The following is a 21,360-nucleotide window of genomic DNA, read 5'->3' as shown; positions in this document are numbered from 1 at the left end:
TGATTTACGATAACTAAAACCTAGATACAACCTAATTGTCCAATAATATGAGAATGGTTAAGAAAAATTAAACAGATTAATAGGATGGAATACTACATAACCATTAAAGAATGTCTGAGTTAAGATTAGACTTCAACGATGCGGGGAATTCCATGTGATTTGCAATGTTAAGTTAAAAAGAGATCCAAAATAGTTGAGATTACTTTATACCTTCTTTTATTATTGCTTTTTCTTACTATAAAAGTAATGTATGTTTTCTTTTTTTAAGATTTATTCATTTATTTAGTAGCGAGAAAGTGTATATAAGCACAAGCAGTGGAAAGGGGCAAAGGGAGAAGCAGACTCCCTGCTGAGCAGGGAACCTGGGGTGGGGCTTGATCCCAGGACCCTGGGATCATGACCCAAGCCAAAAGGCAGAGGCTTAACTGACTAGATACCCAGGTGCCCCAGTAATGTGTTTTCTTTAAAAAAAAAAAAAGAAAAGAAAAGAAAAAGGCAGAAAATGCCAATGAAGGCCAAAAAGAACACTCATAATCCTGCTCAGCTATTATTAATATCACTAATAATTTCATAGGTGGCCTTATACAAATATTAATATATACATAATTTTATTTCTATAAAAAAATCAGACTATACATATATTTTTGTAACATATCTCAATAGAAGCAGTTTAGCAAATGTCGGGCATTTTATTTGTTGCAACTGAGAAAAAGAAAAGCAGACATCCAGGAGGTGGCTGAGCACTCACAGCTAGGCCCTGGTGCTCTCTGGGTGAACATAAACAATTTCACAGAACACCAACATCAGATAAGGCCTTGTGACCATGAAAGATCAGGACAAAAACAAGACCACTCCATAATCCTATCTGAACACAGCCAAAATACGAACATCTTCCAAGTCACATAAATGATCAAATATCTCCCCACTCTGGCTAAAATGAGAGACTGTTGTATTTTTGTTTTTGTTTTTTTTACAAATTATATTTTTAGCCTTGATTCTTTCCTTCTCCTAGATAAGATTTATTAACATACCCAATGGTAGAATTACTCCTGCTTCCAGAAAGCATCCAATCTAGAGTGAAGCGCTGCTCCCTAAAGTCTCTCCCAATCACCTCTCACCAGCCCAAACCTTAGAATTCCTTCGAACACTCCATAGTCTTATATCTGGTGGTCTTTGGCTGCAGGGCACTGACACGGCTAATTCACTATTGTTAGACCTTTAGTTTATTCCAATTTTCACTGTTACAAGTATCAAAGAGGAATAGAGGCTGGAACTGAATAGAAAACGGAAAGGAAACAAACAATAGGGGAGAAAGTGCAAGGTGAAGGGGTACAAAATTATCCCACCGTGATACACACGTACATTTGTAAGATACAAACATACATATGGACGTATGTACACGTTCTTCCATCTCAAAGACTTGGAACACTCATTTTCCTACAAAATCACCATTCTGATTAATGGTCTAACAGACTAATTGCTTTCCACCAACAGCATTCCACTCATCTACTTTTGGAAATACATGGCACGCCCTTCCCAAAATCCAGGTACTATGTGTTCATGATTCCTAATGTGGACCTGACACAAAGTTGTATTCAGGGAGGAGATGTGGGCCGAAGAGTCTCATGACATGACTGTGATTCAGTTTGCACTGGTGATGCCAAATCTACAATAGTTGCAATTATGACTCCTTGCTTTAACAGCCTTATCTTAAAAAAAGAAAAGGCTCCAAATTTAATGACGGTACTGATACAGCTTTTATAAAGAGGGAGAAAGACACCACCTCTCAGGGTTCAAGACAGTGAAGGTATTAAACCCCATAAGCAAACATGACGAGCAATCTGAACTAGGTAATTATTCTCACACAGTCATTAACTATTCAAAATACTTAAAAAAAAAAAATCACAGCACTCTCAGCACGCAGAGGAAGATATTTTCAGTAAGGAGCAAAGGATGGTTTGATTGCTCCAGGAAGACAGATGGTAAGTTTTACATTGGAATTCAGGGGGAAGCTACAAACAATATGGAAATATCACATATGGAAAAGTGAGCTGAACTCATTAAAGAAAAAAGGCTTCTACTGTCAACAGGGTTTTGACAGATATGAAACAAGAGAGATCATGGAAGAAAATGAAGCTGCCATGGATCCATCCCAAGGACTTTGGGAATCCTGCATGTTGACATCAAAAAAGCAATTAATATTTGAGACAAATGAACTTGATTTTGAAAGCAGTGAAGAATGCCTATTTTTGACATTGAAATGATTTCTACTTTAAGAATCAGATTTCTATTTTCAGCTTCAGCTGGTTCAGTACATACAGAAAACACGCCCAAGTATATGTTTACCACACAGCTATTTCATAACTTGGTTTTACATATCCCAAAACTGTTTGTGAAGGTTATACATGTGTTGTACTTCCTATTAACAGGTGGTTTTCAATCAATTTTGGGATGTTTAGAACATTAAATGAATTTCTCATAATGGGACCAATTTAAAACACAGTACTTGAAGAAATGAAGGTATTTTATGTATAAATGGTTCCACATGCAACCATCAGGATATAAATTTGGTAGTTGCCTGTGAAGTAATGTGTGACAAATGTTTGCACTTCTAAAGCTGCTATCTGACCACCTATAGAAATACCATCCTTGAGATCCACTGGACAACAGACCAAGCAGGGTAACTGACAGTCGAATCCCTTTTAGGCCCAAGAACCCTGGCTCTGACCTCAGGAGAAGATAGCCAACATGAAAGGAAGACCTCTCCATGTCACATTTAGTGGTTCACTGGGCTGTCGGGATTCTAAAAAAGATCTGCATTAGTACAAAAAGCAGCTCTGTTAAATCCCCTTCCAGAAAAGATTCAGAACACAATCTAGACAAAAAGAAAAATGAATGTAATCTGAATCTGCAGATCACTGTTGGGAACTTACAGAAGCTAGCTGATGTTACACCCACCCTTCAGGTAAAACCTGCCACAAGCCTTCAGTGCTGAACAGTGAAATGCTTCTCATTTCATGCACACAGACCCTTTCCTTGTTTGCGAACTGACATTTTCTAGCTTACAAAGCAACCTGTCCCTGCGGCCAGGTCCCCTCATTCTATCCCACCACAATGCCAAACAGCTGACTATCTCGTTTCTAAAAATGAACTTGGCTGCAAACAGCACTGTGACAATTTAATAATTTGTCAGTCGTAGAACAAACTATTATGAAGTGTATTTCAGAGTTCAAAGGTAAAGGTCATAGGAAGCTAAAGTTTATCTGCTGACAGAGAAAGTTGAGCAATTAAAAAAAAAAAAACCTAGGTAAGATCTGCTTGACAGACTTATTTCTAAAATAGAAACCTCATTGCTATGCTCATGTATTAGAATTTTTTGCTACACAAGAGGTTACACTTTAAAAAAATCCATAGGTTCACGTGTCTGAAAGCTCTCTCCAATGGCACTTTTAAGAAATGTGCCTTTTCTTTCCTTTTTCTTTTCTCCCAACATGAAAACAAAACAGAATTTAGAATAAGCTTTTTATGCTCATGTGTCAAGCAGTGGAGACCATAAATCCAGCTATGGCATTCAACTACTGAGAAGTTACCTTGAAAACCTAAAATAAAAGTTTATGCCAAATAGAACTACAGCCTCCTCTTCCTACTCCCTGGTGGATAAGGAGCTATCTCTAAAGACCAAAACAGCCAGAACCTTAAAAGGGAAATATCAACAAATGTGTCAAACTACAGACTCAAGTTTTTTCTGCTATGTTGCTGTTTTGCAGGGCTATTCTGAGCTGTTTGTCCCAATTACTTGAAAAAAAATGTTTTTATAGGAATTATGATTTTAAATAAAATGAGAACAACTAAAATAGTAAATTAGGCATCTCTTTTAATTTTTCCTGTGAATATCCCACTGTAGGGCTTCCATTTTCCAAATTTTGCATCTCTAGTCCCTGTGCTACTTTCACCAATGCTTACAGAAGTTGGCATATAATTCAAAGACTCATTTAGCTGTCAGTCTAAGGAAGATCGGTGTTCTTAAGGGTTAAGAATGCCTCTATTCCAGATTTCACCTTCATCTGGCTAGAATAATTTCTTTTTCAAAGGCAGAAGATCATAACCTCTCAGTTAATGCAATATTTGTCTTTACTCTCTATTCTCTCTATAGGATCTGCCATCTGCCCTAAACAGAGAAGTCTCGAGATCTACGATATATGATTATCACAGTCTTATCACCATTTGCTAAATGCTCGACTCTTCAAACCTGCTCTGCTTAGTTTACAGTGCTAGATGAAAATTGCAGTTGGAAAGATCAGAGTTACAACTGGGCCAATGTCATCTTGTGTTTCTTATTTTTCAAAGGTACAAAATGCCATAACTTTGTTATGAAGCAAGCAGATCTTCCTAAAAACCTGCCAACACTTTCAAGATGAAAATGATCATGTCACAGTAGTGACCCCCCTTTAATGTCACCTTCTCAAAGCTTTTTCATTTTTAAAATCAAGGATACATTCCTTAATGAAATCAGAAATATTCCCTGAAATATTTTCAAATAAATAAATGTGTTTTATAATAAACAAAACACATTAATGCCAAAATCATGGAGCATAAGTGATCTTTAAAAGTGCATACCAGGGGCACCTGGGTGGCTTAGTTGGTTAAGTGTTTGCCTTTGGCTCAGGTCATGATCCTGGGGTCCTGGGTAGAGCCCTCCATCTGGGCATCCTGCTCAGCAGGGAGTCTGCTTCTCCCTCTCTCTCTGCCCCTCCTCTCTGCTTATGGTTTTTCTCTCTCTCTCAAATAAATAAACAAAATCTTTTAACAAAAAAAAATTTTTTTAATAAAAGTACCATATACACACAGAAGCAAGAAATAGCTCCAGGGATTTCTGCAAACCACACCAAACTCATTCACATTTTGGAAACCTCTGGTTATTTAACTGCATACAGAGAGGTCATTACAGTTTATTGAACAAACACTACTTTTTTACTGCTTAATAAATACATATTTATATAAGCAACTTAATGGATCCAGGGAAATCAGTCGATAGTTTGTACAAGTCCCTAAATGGAAGACACATTTACATAGCAATGTTTCTTAAGCCTCTAACACACATAAGAGAAATTATAACAGCTTTTTAAAGAGCAGCTAATTTGTTAGTCATCACACAAATAATTACAGCAAAATTAGTGACTCTAAAACCTAAAAAGGGTATTGGCACAAGGATAAATATACATAGATCAAGAAAACTGAGAGACCAGAAAAAAATTCTAACATTTATGATTACGTGATTTTTGACAGAGGCCAAGACAATGGCCAAAAAAAAAAAAAAAATCATCTTTTCAACAAACAAGGCTGGAACAAATAGATATCCATATGTAAAAGAATGAGCCTGGACTCTTCCTCACACCATACACAAAATTAACTCAAAGAAATTCTAGACCTAAATTTAAGAGTTAGAACTACAAGAGTCTTAGAAAAAAAACATAGGCATAAATCTTCATGACCTTAGATCAGGCAATGATTTTTTAAATACAACACCAAAAATTTAAGTGTCCAAAAACAAGGGCAGGGTGGGTTAATGGGACTTCATTGAAATCTAATATTTTGATACCTCACAGATACCATAAGTAAAGCGAAAAGACAGGTGACAGACTGGGAGAAAATATTTGCAAATCTTGCACTGATAAAAGGCATGGATATACAATATATAAAAAAAAATTTTTCACAGGTATATAATAAAAAAACAAAGAGCCCAATCCAAAAATGGGTAAAGAATCCAAAGAGACATTTCTCCAAAGAAGATATACAAATGGCCATTAAGCACATGAAAAGATGCTCAACATCATGGACAATGGAAATCACAACAATATGAGATACTAGGGATGCCTGGGTGGCTTAATGGTTGAGCATCTCCCTTCGGCTCAGGGCATGATCCTGGGGGTCCTGGGATCAAGTCCTGTATCAGGCTCCCCACAGGGAGCCTGCTTCTCCCTCAGCCTGTGTCTCTGCCTCTCTGTGTCTCTCATGAATGAATAAATAAAATCTTTAAAAAATAATAATGAGATACCACTTCATACTCAGATGGCTATAATCAAAAAGACAGATAAAAATGAATGTTGGTGAGAGTATGGAGAAACTGAGGCCTTCATATATTGCTAATGAGTATGTACAATGCTGCAGCCACTTTGGAAAAGTGTGACAACTGAATAATATACTTTAAACTTTATGATATGCAAATTATATATCAATAAAGCTATTAAAAATCTTAAAAATTGATCTAGTATCACTTACAATGACATGTGTAATCATATGCTTCTTCACATCAAAATTCTTCACACATGTACTTTTATCAATCCCAATATACTGAGTCCTTTATATAATACATTAGCTCTTTTGTGTGTTTTTTGTTTTAAATTACTTTAATCCAAAAATTCTAATCAGGTCTATATGACCTGATTTGTTTTTACTTTACTTCATCTTTCTTATGTACATATAATTAAACATCTTTTTGTGCTTGAGAAGAAATGTCTACAGATGCCTTTCTGGAGAAATGAATAGGAAAAAAGAATCAGAATGCTTTCTTGTAGAACAATATTGTCAGATACAGAACTAATTGTCAAGTAGTCAATGATAACCAGAGATGAACCAAACTCCTGATGTTCTTGTCCTTTAAGCATTTGGTAAATTTCACTTACATCGCCCATCACAATGTTCATCTTCATATAAATTCCATTGTTTCCCATATTAGCTCACCCACAATGAAGACTGGACTACTCAGTTGTCTGCACAATGCTCCTATATCTACTCAATGAGCTCTGACCCAAATAGCCACGTTCACACTATCCTTCCTACAGATGTCTATAAAGGATATCAAACGCTAAGTATAAAGATGAAGAATACACAATCGACACAGTTCACCCAGGAATCCTGCAAACTGACAAGCCATCCATGTAGTAATACTACTGTGGCAAACTTGATGAGACTCCTTGTATCCTCACAGTATAAAAGCAATTACCAAACTTCATGAATAACCGAGTTAAAAACTCAAATTAACACAGAAAAATTCCACCTTCAGATTCTGAGTACTATCATTTAGACACTGCCACTCATATTATCTCTATGCTCTTCTATACCAATGCCTTCAAGAAATAGAGGTTAACTGTAAAATTTCTAACTCCTAAAATCAGAAACTGGAACACAAAACTGCATCCTATGCTAGGAAAATACTTAAACCAAAATGATTTATCAATTTTAAGTATATGAGGGATTATTAGTAAGAAGGCAACTGAGGGTGCCTGGGTGGCTCAGTTAATTAAGCATCTCCCTTTAGCTCAGGTCATGATTCTGGTGTCCTGGGACAGAACCCTGCACTGGGCTCCCTGCTCAGCGGGACTCTGCTACTCCCTCTCCCTCTGCTGCTCCCTCTCCCTCTCAAATAAATAAAATCTTTAAAAAGGAAAAAAAAAAAAATTGTCTTCTCTCGAGAGAAGACAACTGAAGCAGGTTCTCCAGTCCCAGTCAAGCCTTCAGAGGACAGCATCCCCAGCCAAAAATGCAGACTGAAGCCTAGGGAGACTCAGAGGAAGCACTATAGAAGCAAACGACTCTGTAATTTCTGAACTGTGAGACAGTAAAAGTTTGTTGTTTTAAGCCACTTAAAAGAACAAACACACAGGAAAGCACTCCGTATTCTTTTTTTTTTTTTTTTTTTGGTACTCCGTATTCTTTATCTCCACTCAGTTTTAAATAAAAATGCACTGGTTTAAATTATAGCTGAGTGAGTTTATGCTATAGCTCTCCTAAAATTTCTTAACTAGAAAAGCATGCAATAAAGAAATACTTTAATAAGAGGAATTTTAAAGCTATTCTTCCTGAGGTCAACAAAGACAAGTAAGATAGTTGTTTTGTTTTTCCAAGAAGTGAATCAGCTGCAGATCTAAGCTAGAGAATGTTAGATTCAATGGGTAATTCCCACTGATTGATCCCACAGACATTTTTATGGGAGGCTGATGAAGTACAGCCTAAGGATAAGCATGAGCTGGGGGATGGGAAGCTAGCCGGCTCCCAACAAGAAATCAGAGCTGGTGCAAAGTTGGCTTCATGCTGTGGAGAGGAATCGGGATCTCCAGGACCTGCCATTCAACCATTACAATGAGCTAAAACCAGTGCTTGAAAAACACTAGGTAATGACCAGTATGCTTTCCTGCCCAATCAGTCTGAGATAGCAAACCAAAGGAAAACAACAGATAACCACCATAAAACATTCAAAAACCATTTGGCAGCTGAGCCTCAAGGTAGCCAGTCCGTAGGTATACAGTGCTACAGAAAGAACCACAGACCACCTCATTTACACGAAGCGCTAAACTGGATATGAAATAATATTTGGCATTCCAGTACAGTGACAGCATTTTTGTTATAAAAATGGGTTTAAAATATCACTGGCTAATAAAAATAGAAAAAAAAAAAAAACTTGGACTTATTTTCCAGAAGCAGAAAGATTCTTTTAGAATCTACTGTATCTCTATACAAACAAGTAAATGTACAAAAGGAATACTTTATTCTCTCTCCTTTTTTTTTTAAAGATTTTATTTATTTGAGAGAGAGCACAAGCAGGGGGAGTGGCAGAGGGAAAGGGAGAAGCAAGCTCCCAACTGCTGATATTAAGCTCGACCTCAGGATCTGGGATCATAGCCTGAGCCAAAGGCAGACACTTAACCAACTGAGCCACCAGGGCACCCCCTACTCTCTTTTTTAAAAATAGCACTTCATTAAGATAATGAAATATGCCAGAAACAGGTCAGAAAAAAAAAAGCCATAATCGTTCTAAAACTTTATGAAAGTCCGCAAGAAACTTCCACAACAGGTAAAAACATGAGTTTAATTGCTCTTTTGTTATTTTTAAATGCTACTTTTTTGTTTGTGGAAGGGACATTTCAAAGCACTAGATGACAGCTCTGTTTTTCTTGCCCTATATCTACTCCAAAGGATGATCAGTGAGAGGCACTGAGGTCCCATCTCCCCCAAGGGATAATGGTCTTACAATTTCACCACAATGGTCTTTCTCAAAATTTCTCCTAACGAATAGACATTAAAAATATTATGGATAAATAAAAAGCCCCAAGACTACACATAATGGAAGACACAAAGCACTTACCTTCTTCCCTCCAGTCACAAACTGCTTACAGCTGGATTTCACGAAATGGGGGTGCACAGCAATGATCTGCAAAGGAACAAGAACCCATCACTGATTTAGGAATCACAGTGAGAGCACAGAATGAAATTCCTTTACACATTACAGGTAGCATGATCTAAAAATTATCCTGATAGCTAGGTAAGAAGAAATCTATGCAGGTAATAGCCTAAGACTGATGAAGTCTGAGTTTTGCTCTTTGGTAAAAAGACTTCTCCTGTGAAGCCAGGTCAAAGCTGAACAATGAGAGTGAATTAGCTCTAGTTTCTGGCTGAGTAAAGGACTCTCTGAGTGGGCATCTCTTCCTTAAGATCAATCAAGGCAACAAGATGTCACAAATGCTTGTAACTGAATATGATGCACGGGAGAAATCCAGAAAAAGCCAACTAATTCCTTGTCCCAGATGCCTTCCAATGATCTGAGGGCACCCAAGTGGAACAAGTGGGGGAGTGTGACCTCCAATACATGTGGAGGGGAGGGGTCACTCGGAGGCCCTGGCAGTGGGAAAGGTAACAGAGCTGTAGGACCCCAGCGACAGAGCTGACCACGCAGGACCTCCCCTTGGCCCTGCAGCCCAAGTGGTTCCCCCACACACACCCATGCTCACTGGCTGTCCACTCAGCCAATCTCCTCCCAGGCCCTTTCAGGGGTTTCTCCACAGGCTGCTCCTCCCTCATCACTGTCTACTTCATTCACCCTGACTTTTCTGGAAGGTTTGGGGGCTCCCCTCAGCGCAAGCTCATCCTCATGGCTCCTCCTTTGTGGTTGTGCGTCTGCATATACTCTTACCTCCTTGTCTTAGTTCCAAAACCACTGTAATTGCTAATACATCTTGGTTTTTTTCTAACCTAACATAACAAGCACTTTTGGGCATTAAAAGAAAAGTCACACAACTGTACCTTCACAACCTTTAACTAGATGCATTTTATATTCTTATTGACTAATACATTTCCATCCTCCAATGGAACTGATTCCACCTCCTACACTGTCATTGTTTGGGCTTTAGGCATATGCTGCCATCTTTCTCCAACCATTCAAGCCTCCCTGCTTCCCTCCAACACTGTCCTAATCCACCCTGGAAACGAACTGAGTCATTGACACATTCTTAACATCTCTCATGAGGGTCCTCTTACCTCCCTTATAATGCATAACTCTAGAGAGCAACTTATTCCAGATATCCCCTATGTTCCTTGACCACATTATGTCAGCCTTTTCTTCTCTTCAAGCTGTAAGAAACCAAGGCCTCCTGGGTCACTGCTCTTAACAGCGGCTCCTACAGGGCCCAAGTGGGCAGTATGTAGGCTCGGTCTCACTAACAGAGGCAGGAGGACACTCTCCCTCCCTACGTGGTCGAATCCATTCCCCAGCACTGCCCAGCTAAGTATTCTTTGCTCTTTATTTGCAATCTTTACTCCTCTGCTGATTTTTTTTTTCCATCAACCAAAGCATGACTGGCAGGAATCATGCCAGGACAAGGCCCTGCTCTCCTACTGGATGATCTCTCTTCTCCATCACCAAATTCTTCGGGAAAAAAAAGTTTACACTGGTTGTTTCTACTGCTTCATCTACAATTTCTCCCTTCCTTTCCTTCCTTCCTTCTTTCTTTTTTCCTCTCCTTTTTCCTTTCCTTCCTTTTTCCTTTCCTTTCTTTCTTTCTTTCTTTCAATTTTATGTATTAATCTGAGAGAGAGAGAGAGAGACCATAAGCTGGGGGAGGGGGAGAGGAAGAGGGAGAAGCAGCCTCCCTACTGAGCAGAAGCCCAACGCAGGACTCGATCCCAGGACCCTGGGATCATGACCTATGCTGAAGGCAGAGGCTTAACTGACTCAGCCACCCAAGTGCAGCCTCTAATTTATTTCTTGATCTATGGTGAGCTTTCATATGCTTTCGAAACTGTCCTAAGGTCACCACTGACTTCATAATTACCAGGTAAATGCCCTGTGTCAGTCCTCACCATGTCACTTCTACACTGCTGCCCACTCCTTTCTTCTGGAATCTCTCACTCCTCTGGCTGGCCTGACACCATTCTTCTGGAGAGCCCTTGCTCCCCACCCCATATACACACTGCCTGAATCATTACATTGGAATGTTCCAGAATTTCACCATCAGTCTTCTCTGCTCACTCTTTAACTTCTACCTGGATGATATCTTTAAACAATGTTCATCCTACTCAACTGTGGTTATCAACTTTGCATTTTTAGGACCAATCTCTACCTGAGCTCCACATTCATGTTTCTAACCTCTAAACCATTTCCACCAGATATACTAGTCATTTGAACTCAGCACCAAATGAGCAACATCCCTTCCTGCAGCTGATGGCATCACCACATACCACTGCCAGAGCAAGAACCAGCTCCTCCCTCCTTCATCACCCCATCCAACCCATCACGAAGGCTTGCAGCAAAGTCTACTTTCTAAAAGCTTTCTACATTCATGCCTTCAACTCCACCTTGAATATTCCTGACCCTCCTGTTAATGAGGTCCTGTGAAGCCCTGCCTCAAGTTCAGCATTAGCCTTCTAAATTGCCTTCTGTCACAATCTCTCTCCTGCTTAAATCACCCTCCACTCTGGCAGAGTTGCTTTTCTAAAACACACATCAGATCCTATCTCTCCTTTACCTGTTGATCGATCAATAAGTGTTTGAATAAACAAGTGAAAACAATGAATGACCTCTTCCTTCAACAGCTCTAATCATCACTTTAACAACCATAACTGTTATTTAAGACCGCTCCTCCTGCCACGCATCTATCAGCCTTCCAATCTATACTGTATATAGTCACCATATTAATTTTCCTTAAGCTTAGCTCAGTTTATGTCACTTCTCTGCTCTTAAACATTCAATAATTTCTCCTTATCTACCACACAGAGTTCCAAACTCTTTAGCCTGAAAATAAAACCAGCCCCAAACTGCCTGCACGGCTCTCCTGCCAAGTCAGTGTTTTATGCACCATCTAAACTAGACTGTTTTTGCCACTTCCTGAACACAACTTGGAACTTTCTGGCCTCTCCATCTATATTATATTGTTCTTCCACATGGAAAGCCGGTTTGTCTACCCTGTCCATTTATTAATGCCCACCCAAATATCACTCCCCCTGTGAAGCCCTCACCAACAAGGACAACTAGAAGTAAACTTCTCTTGGCTTTGGACTCCTTGATACTGTTTGTACTTCTTTGATTCTTTAATCATAGGCTGTATGTGTCATATCACTCACTACAGCAAAAGATTCCTGGGGACGGACCGATGTCATAGTCATATAACACACATCCCGTGCTCTTTTACACCATCAGATGATATCTAGTACTTCCTAAGTATTGAGAAGATGCTTACTGACAAAATTAATGCAAGATGGGTAGCGCTCAAAGTACTGCAATCCTAATTGTCTCAGTTAAGAAAACCCTTAGAAAAATTAAAACTTACTGAATACTTACTTTAATGGGACAGTCAAAAGTCTCATGAAATTCTTCTCCAGAATACAGTCCAAACACCTGCACCTGAAAAGTAAAATGGATCCTGTGAGTTCACCATGACAGCAACAAAGAAGGCTGCTGAGTCGGTCAAAATACATACTATTGATTTTTTAAAAAGTAGAATATTTAATAATCCAAGGCCCCTGTGATCTCTATTAAAGATCCAATGAAAACAATTCTATCAGGGTGAGAGTACTCCACTGCAATTAAGCTTTTATAAGCATCTCATAGATATAGTTCCCTTTACTTACCACAAATTTGTTTTATTAAATGGATACCAACTTTTAAAAATGAAATAGGTATGAATAGGTTATTAATATTCTTTTATGAACTTCCCATAGGCTAGCCCTAAAGGAATTATTTTTTTCCTTCCCTTGAAGGAAAAAAAGAGCTTCTTTTTTTTTCTTGAGTCATATATACATAAATCAACCATGCAAGAGATTAGGTGAACTGCACTTCATTTATAATCTTATGTTGAATCTACTGAGAGTGTATAAAAATAAGATTGAAGTTTCTACTTATTACTGCCTCCTTTAAATTTGTTCCAGACTACTTTATCCATAATCTGAGTGGTTTACTTAAAAACTGAATGATAGACATATTGCAAAAAGTACGAATCATAAATTTACACCTTGATAAATTTTTATGAAATTGCATAAACCTTGCAGACACCATCCAGATCAAGAAATAGAACCAAGGAGTGCTTTTGTATTGTTTCACATTCAGTAACACCCTCACAAATGAACCACTACTTTCAGGTCTATCACCACAGATGAATTGTGCTGGTGTTTGAATTTTATATAAATAGAATCATAAGCTATTTCGCTGGCTTCTTTCACTCTACGTCTTCCTTAGAAGATTTATCCACACTGTCATGTATAGCAGTAGCAGGTTCTTTGCCTTTGCTGTATAGTATTTCAATGTATGAATACACCACAATTCACATATCCACCTTTTGTTGATCATTTGGGTTGTTTCCACATTGGGGGCTATTACAAATAATGCTCCCATGAGCACTCTTTATAAATTTTTTGATGCACTTAGATACACATTTGTGAAGAGTACGTAAGTGGGAATGGAACTGTCACAGGCTAGGCAACTAGCCTAGTTCACATTTAATAAACAGCCAAACCATTTCGCAAAGTGGTTTCGATCAATTTACACTCTTATCAGCAGAGCTTAAGATTCCAGGAGCTCTCAGACACTTGGAGCTAACTATTAGGGGCACTTAGAACTGTTTCCCAACACTTGGGATGTGTGCACTTTTTTTCTAGTCTCTAGAAGAGAGGTATTACTCCTTCTTTAATTTTGTAAGAACTCACTAGTGAAGCCATCTAGGTCAGATGGCTCTATGTGAGGAAGTTTTTAATTACAAGTTCAAATATTTAAGTAGTTATAAAACTATTCAGGCTTTTGATTTCTTCTCATTTTCATTCTAGTAATTTGTGAAAGGTTCATTTTTGCGAGTTCAAAGAGGAAAATTTACTCATGACACAATTTTTGGAGACAGATTCATTCATTAAGAGGTAAAATCATGAGGACACCCTTTTTGGGGCTATTGCTTTCACATCCTGTGCCAAGTGTGTTACCTGGATTCCAACAACAGCACACAGTCCAATGGAACAAAGATGGAATGTGATTTACCCTGAGGTGTCAGAAGGTATTCTTGACATATAAACACATGCATGTCCACTACCATCTTGCTTCTCATTGTTTGGAGGCAATTATCATTACTGCACAGATAAGATCCCTGGATACTAATGGCCAGGCCCCACCCTAGACAAACTAAACAGTTCCAGTGGGGTAGAGTGGTATTTTAAAAGGTTCACAACTGCAAGTATGCAGTTAGCAATGAAAATCCTGCTCATTTGGTCCTTATAGGAACACCACTAGGTATGACAGCAAACACTACCAGGCCTGCGGACCAGATGATTCTGCAGAAAAATGAATGACTTGCCCAAGGTCATTAAGAAGCAAGAATAATGTTCCAAACTCTATTCTCTTACACACTAACATTATATGACACAGCCTATAATATGGAAATAGATGTCTTTCTATGTTAAGTGTAGGCAAAGTGGGACAGGAAAAAAACATTCAAAAGCTTCAAATATTTACCAAACGGAAATGAAGGTGAATGTCAGACTCTGAATTAGGCAACTCTGTGACAAAAGCTGAAACTAAATGAAGCCGACCATTCATTCCACTGGACAAGCTTTCTTCTGACTACAGCAGAGTAAAGGTGATATTCAGAACAAAAGTTAGGGGATTTTTATTGTGGGGAAAAGTATATGAGATGTAAATAAACAATGTATGAACCCACAGAAGAAGACTGAGGCATCAGTAAATGAGAAAATAAATATTAAGGAATGTGAATCTAAAGGTGAAATTAAATTATGAATCAACAGGGATAAGTGCCCCTTAAAAAATTACGAACCCATATTAAAAAACATTATGAACCCATAGGAGATGTAATAGTAGAATAAGGGGGAATCAACAGGAAAGTGAACAGACCAGAGCTCTGGGCTATGTCTCTACTGCTACGTTTACCTCTTAATCACCTCTTCCTCAAATACTCCTATTTTCTCCTTCAATATGGAAAACACTGTAACTTCATGAGACAAGTCTCATAAACATGAGCAGTACAAGCAGGGTAATTTGTAAAACCTTCTACATTTTGGTTCATTCCAGTAATGTGACAGGCCAAAGGAGTTGGTCACAAGTTATACTACTATAGCTAATTAAACCCAAAACAATTTTTATTCATTTCTTCTCTTTCTCCCTTTCTATTCACTTTGCCTTTTGTCAGTGGATATCATACTTGTTTGTGAAAGGCATTTGTTGAATGTCTGCCTAGAATTCTGGCTTTAAGGAAGATCACATTCCAGATAAGAACCTGTAATTACAGAGTAAAATAGAAGGGATCCTTTTGAAAATGGTCTCCTCTAACAATCTCCCCCAATTAATCACAAAAATATCTAATGAAGGAAAAGACAAAATTCAGAACAGTTGGCCTTATAGTCAAACTTCTGCAGTCCTGGACGATTTCTCATGAACTCTAGGCCCGAACCACAGAAAGTATGTGATATGTTTTATTGCTTAAAGTAAAGAAAACGTACCATCACAAAGCAGTAAGAAAGGTGTGTATTCTTCTCCAATTGAGCATCGAGTTATATTATTTGCCAACCGGGAAACTGGGCGACAGCCCATCTGATATAGAGTAACCGTGCATGAGGTGGCCAGAGTGTCAGACAACCCCCCAGGAAGGACTTCCCTTGAAATGGCTTCTCTCTCTAAGCCCAGCTTCCAAACAGCAACGGGTAGAGTAGGAACAGGAATGAATATGAAAGTAGCCATTCCATTGAGGGTGGTCGCTGAAGAGACCCTCACAGAGGAGATTGCCAGTTTCATTTCCTCCACCCATAAAGAGTGTCAGAGACTCAGGAGAGGTGACAGCAGAGGCTCCCACATCACTGGGGGCGCTGCCTTCACTGATTACCTCTGGGCAGAGGAATTCAAGTTCATTAGCAGGACCCCTGTGCGGAGCTGAGAAGGTGATTTCCACAACACCCAAAATGGTAACAGGCAGGGCCAAGAGCAATCAGACATAGAATGTGTTTGCTAGCCCAGATTCAGAAAGAGCCCTCTCCTTGATCTGGAATGGATAAACAAGCAACAAAAAATGTATACAAGGTCTATAAAAAGGATACTGCAGAGCACAATTCTGATGACTTGGAGGGAGAAAAAGCATGCTTTTAAAAATGTTTCCTGGTAAGCGGATAAAAAAGAAAACTAGAAAACTGTTCAGTGACTTCGCTAAGAGATGAAAAGACCTCCATGAGTCTGGAGCAGAAAGATAGCCTGATGATTGCTAGTAATTACAATGTTTCTTTTGTTCCTCATACTATTCCAAACAATTTACAAATATTAATTCATTTACTTCTAATAATTAAGGAGGCAGACACTATCATTATCCCCATTCTATAGAAGAGGAAACCGACTGAGGCACACAGCGACAGGAATAATGAACCTGATATCATACAGCCAAAATGTGGCAGGACAATTCTACTCCTAATCTTGATACTGTACTGTCTGGCACTTTAAGACCTACAGAAAGCTGTAAAATTTTAATTAAATATACTATCTGGCTAATATGAAAGTAGAACTCGAGGGATGCCTGGGTAGCTTAGCAGTTAAGCATCTGCCTTTGGCTCAGGGCATGATTCTGGGGTCCTTGGATCGAGTCCCACATCAGGCTCCCTACAGGGAGCCTGCTTCTCTCTCTCTCTGCCTCTGTCTCTGCCTCTCTCTCTCTCTCTGTCTCTCTCATGAATAAACAAAATCTTTAAAAAAAAAAAAAAAAGACGAAGAAGAAGAAGAAAAAAAAGAAAAGAAAAGAAAAAAAAGAAAAGAAAAGAAAAGAAAAGAAAGAAAAGAAAACAAAAGAAAAGAAAACAAAAGAAAAGAAAACAAAAGAAAATAGAGCTCAGAGCAATAGAAAGACTTCAGGAAAATTACAAATCCAAGATGGAATAAAACTCTATTCCATAAGGCAAAACTGACATTGGGAGGAAAGCAAATCAACAAAGGGAACAAACCAGAATCTACTCCCCGTGACTACATAGAAATGAGGAGGACAAAAACAATGAGAAAGAAAAACGCATACGTGTGTGTGTGTGTGCTTGTCTGTGTGTCATGCACACAGTATGACCAATTTTCTTAACAATATACCTATTTTCAAAAATAGATAAGTACCATTCACCCTCTCGCCTTGAAAAGTTTAGGTACAATAATGCAGCTGGGAGAAAGGCCAGTCTGCAATGGGTTAAGAAGTGAATGGCTAGCTGGAAAAACAGTTAACATACACCCAGAGGGCTCACCATACACCCAACATCTGGCAACAGGCAGGCCCCCCCCACCCCAGTGTGTCCACTGCCCAGCAGCAGAGGCAGAGGCACTGGGAGGCCAAGGGGGAGCCCCCAGCCTAAGACAGGGGAGCGGAAATCCCGCCCAGGCAGGCGGAATACAGAGCCAGCTCTTAGCCTCTGCACTGGAACTGCCTCCAGCCTAAGTATTATTGGGTTTCTTTGAAGAAATGAAAATAAATGGAACTGAAGCAATAATCAAAATCAGAACTGAAGTAAACTTTCCCAAAATGAAAACAATACTTCAGTATATGGATCAAAAGGACTTACTGTGTTCCAGACAAAATTAATGAAAATAGACCCGAACAAGACATAACTTAGCAAACTGAACTACAAGGGCCGTATATTGTTGTTTTATTGTTGTTATTATTATTAGTCTAAGCTCCAAGGCAGGACAGAAAAAAAATTAAAAACGTTTTGTGAAAGAACAAAAGTATGCTAGCCTCAGACATGTCCGCAAAAATAAGGGTCAGACAAAAGGGAGCAACAGCTCCAAAATTTTTAAGAGAAAATATCTCCACCCTGAACTCTACACTAAATTGATCCTACTTTATGTATGAAGGCGACATATTTTATCTAAGAAAAATCACAACAGCCACTTAAAGATGCATTGTATCTAGATATCTGGAGGGGGTTATCTGTGTAATAATCTTTATATTTTTATCATTACTAACCACTTTGCCAGATCATTCTATACTAGATACTCAATTTCCTCAATAGTGGCTGGCTTACAGGCATACATACACATGTACATACATGCGCAATACCAGCTAGCTTACATAAATTATGTGCACCAAAAGATTTGTTTCCAGTTCTATCAATGCTACTAAAATATATGTGAAAACTATTTTTAAAAATGTATCATGGGTCTACACCAAATATGGCATTTATAAATCTATCTAAATTGGAAAACAGGTATTTGCCGAGAACTATACCAGGTGATATCTGAAGGTCATTAACCACTAGCCACAGTAAAATATCCCACTTTGCCATATCAAATAATTATTCAACAATGAAAGCATTGAGAATTCCTTGATGAAGTATTTTAGTAAAAATTCTTTTCCAATTTGAAAAACAAATATTCTCTTTCAACAATTTAGTTCAACTAAATTGGTTGTCAGCCCAGAAGGAATTCCTTATCTTTAAGAAAACAAAATAAAGATGATCTTTCCTTTACAAATACATGACTACAAAAACGTTTCATTTGTTTGGGTTAATTCTAAATTTCATTACATACCAACTCCTCCCTCAACTCCCTGACAGTCTGGTCCTCCCCAGAATTTTAGAAAGCACTATACAACTTGACAGTGCTCTTTGGAAAATACAGTGTTCCAATGACAATTTCAAAGGACCTTTTGGGCCACATTAAGCTTAGATATATAAAATGTACTCTTGTGTGTCAAGAGGACTTTTTCTTTTGCTGATAGATTAAATGGGTATAAATCTTTTACATGGAGTACATTATTTTTCATTTACTCATCTTAATGACCCACTGAATTTAGATCATGTAAAAATGCAAAATTAAATTAGGAAATGTGCTCTATTCAGTCAGGAATATGTAAGATTGTGTAATGATTCTAAATGCACTTTCTTCTCAAGCTGTTATTTTAGAAAAGTAGCTTAAATACACCGTGCATTAGAATTTTATCATTGCAAACCAACATTAGAAAAGACTTCCATCGACTGGAAAACAAAAAAGACATTCTTATAAGTGGAAAATCAATCACCACAACCACTAAATGTCACAGCTCAACATCAGCAAGAAGCACTGATAATTGTTAGTTATACACTGCACAAATGATGTATGTCCTCGGTAGAGGAAGTGGGTGCCAGGTTTTTAGAAAACTGTACATATATTGATTTTACATTTATTTAATGTGGCCATTGTAAGACACTTTATTCTTCTGATAAACTATGATTGCTTATCAAAAGATTCTATAATTCAAGAGAAACATTCATAACTTGTGTGAAAATGAAAACCACCGGCCCACAGAAATCAGGCCCACAAAATCCAATTTTGTGGATTTATGGCAGAAAGGCATTAAACTACTGTCTTGCAGGAACTGCAGACTAGTCACTGAAGTATAAGTGGCACAGCAGTAATGATTAAGGTGACACGTCCCCCTGCCACAGCTGTTAATCAGCTTAATACTAGTTACATTATTGACATTCTTGTAATTACTTTTCCTAAGGCACATTTGTGCAAAATATATTTTACTTTAATTATGAGCAATCGGAAGCAAGTCCAATACCCAAAAAGAATAATCAAGATTCTCCTAGGGCAGGTATACAGTAAGCAGAGGTGTTTCCAAGCCCCTAGAGTGGGAGAATATTCCGGTCCTCAGAGCCAGATGGTGCTTTCCACCTGCCCCAGTCATTGCCATACCTTGCCATCCTCCGAACACACGCCCATGTGCTCTCCACTTTCATCCAGGCTAATCTGATTTATCTTCACAGGACTCTATTAAAACAAACAAATAAACATGTAAAACTTCAGGAAAATATATATCAACCAAATGCTTTGGCTCTTTGTAATATTTAAGTGATATAAACTGTCTATTAAGTTTAGATGTGTGAGTCCAAGACATACTTGGCATTTTGCAAATGCAAATGGTAAAGTACAGCTTTGTTCTCACATGTGTAATAAACCCAGAAACCTAGATTTCTCGAAATTACATATTTCATATGCTTCAAGTCCCAGCTAAAATGTTTTTTGTTACAGGTTATATGGCTTTTTATTAACTCTGTTCTATTTATTCCACATTCCTAAAATTTCTTCCCAACCAAAATCCATTAAAAGAACATAACAAACACCAATGTAAAAATCATGATGTAAAGAGAAATTTTCACTGTTTTAGCTTGGTATGTCAGCCACTCTATCTGTTCTTCTCTCTTAAATCACAAGTCAACTTTGTATTTGCACTTTATTCTTTGTACTTTCTGGGGGGAAATCCACAGGGTCTAGTTGATATTCATTAATTTGTTATCCCTATTCTTTTGAGTAATCTCAAATTTTAAAAATCTGTCAAGACTGAAATCAGGCATTCTATTTTGGATGTATTTTCCCAAGTATAAATACACAACAGAACTTTTACAACTGTTCACGGCTTTCTAGTTTTTTATGTAGTCAACTGTTTACTTACTTTAACATTCATATAGGTGGATTTTCCAATACAATTTAAAACTGGTAAATGTTGACATTAAGAAATGGCAACCTTTTTTCCCCCTTCTTAAATAATGGCAGCTTCCTGCTATTTTACACAAACATGATAGAACAAACTAAGCATGGAAAGAAAAGTAAGCCTTTATCAGTTATGACATGAGTCTGCAAATTAGTTTCTTAAAGTTTCTAACCTTAAAGTAATTTGGCTTACTGATAAGAATAAATGAAAAAATAGAAAATGGAATGTTCCTTTCTCAGAGAAAGTATCTTAGAACTAATAAGCAAAGGTTAGAGCAGATCCAGACTCCCAGACCTTGGAAGGCCACTCAATGACTAATGCTGCTGAAACAAATTCCTCAGTCGCAGGTTGAGACGGCTGGCCTCAGAATCCTTCCTCATGTTGATTCCCGCACAAGCAACATTCCTGAAATGCAGTCTATGAAAAGCAACCTATCTCCTTAAAAGTTCCTAGAATGTTGGGGTGCCTGGGTGGCTCAGTCGGTTATGTGTCTGCCTTTAGCTTGGCTCATGATACCGGGATCCTGGAATCAAGTCCTGCATCAGGCTCCCTGCTCAATGGGAAGCCTGCTTTTCCCTCTGCCCCTCTTGTGCGCTCTCTCTTTCTC

The 21,360-nt window shown here is 38.2% G+C and overlaps 1 protein-coding gene across 1 annotated transcript in view; it reads right to left on the bottom strand.

Moving 5' to 3' along the window:
- The window catches only part of VPS41 (VPS41 subunit of HOPS complex), a 172,707-nt gene that overhangs the window by 82,524 nt on the left and 68,823 nt on the right, over positions 1-21,360 (bottom strand). Inside the window, exons 5-7 of the mRNA XM_041774307.1 lie at positions 19,958-20,032; positions 12,611-12,673; positions 9,143-9,208 (exon numbers count right to left, since the gene is read on the bottom strand). Of these exons, the coding sequence (XP_041630241.1) occupies positions 9,143-9,208; positions 12,611-12,673; positions 19,958-20,032 (204 nt within the window). The remainder of the gene's footprint in view (positions 1-9,142; positions 9,209-12,610; positions 12,674-19,957; positions 20,033-21,360) is intronic.

The sequence above is a fragment of the Vulpes lagopus genome, chromosome 11, assembly GCF_018345385.1.
Source record: "Vulpes lagopus strain Blue_001 chromosome 11, ASM1834538v1, whole genome shotgun sequence".
In the NCBI taxonomy this organism is placed as follows: Eukaryota; Metazoa; Chordata; class Mammalia; order Carnivora; family Canidae; genus Vulpes; species Vulpes lagopus.
This window is presented reverse-complemented; position numbering and strand designations above follow the sequence as displayed.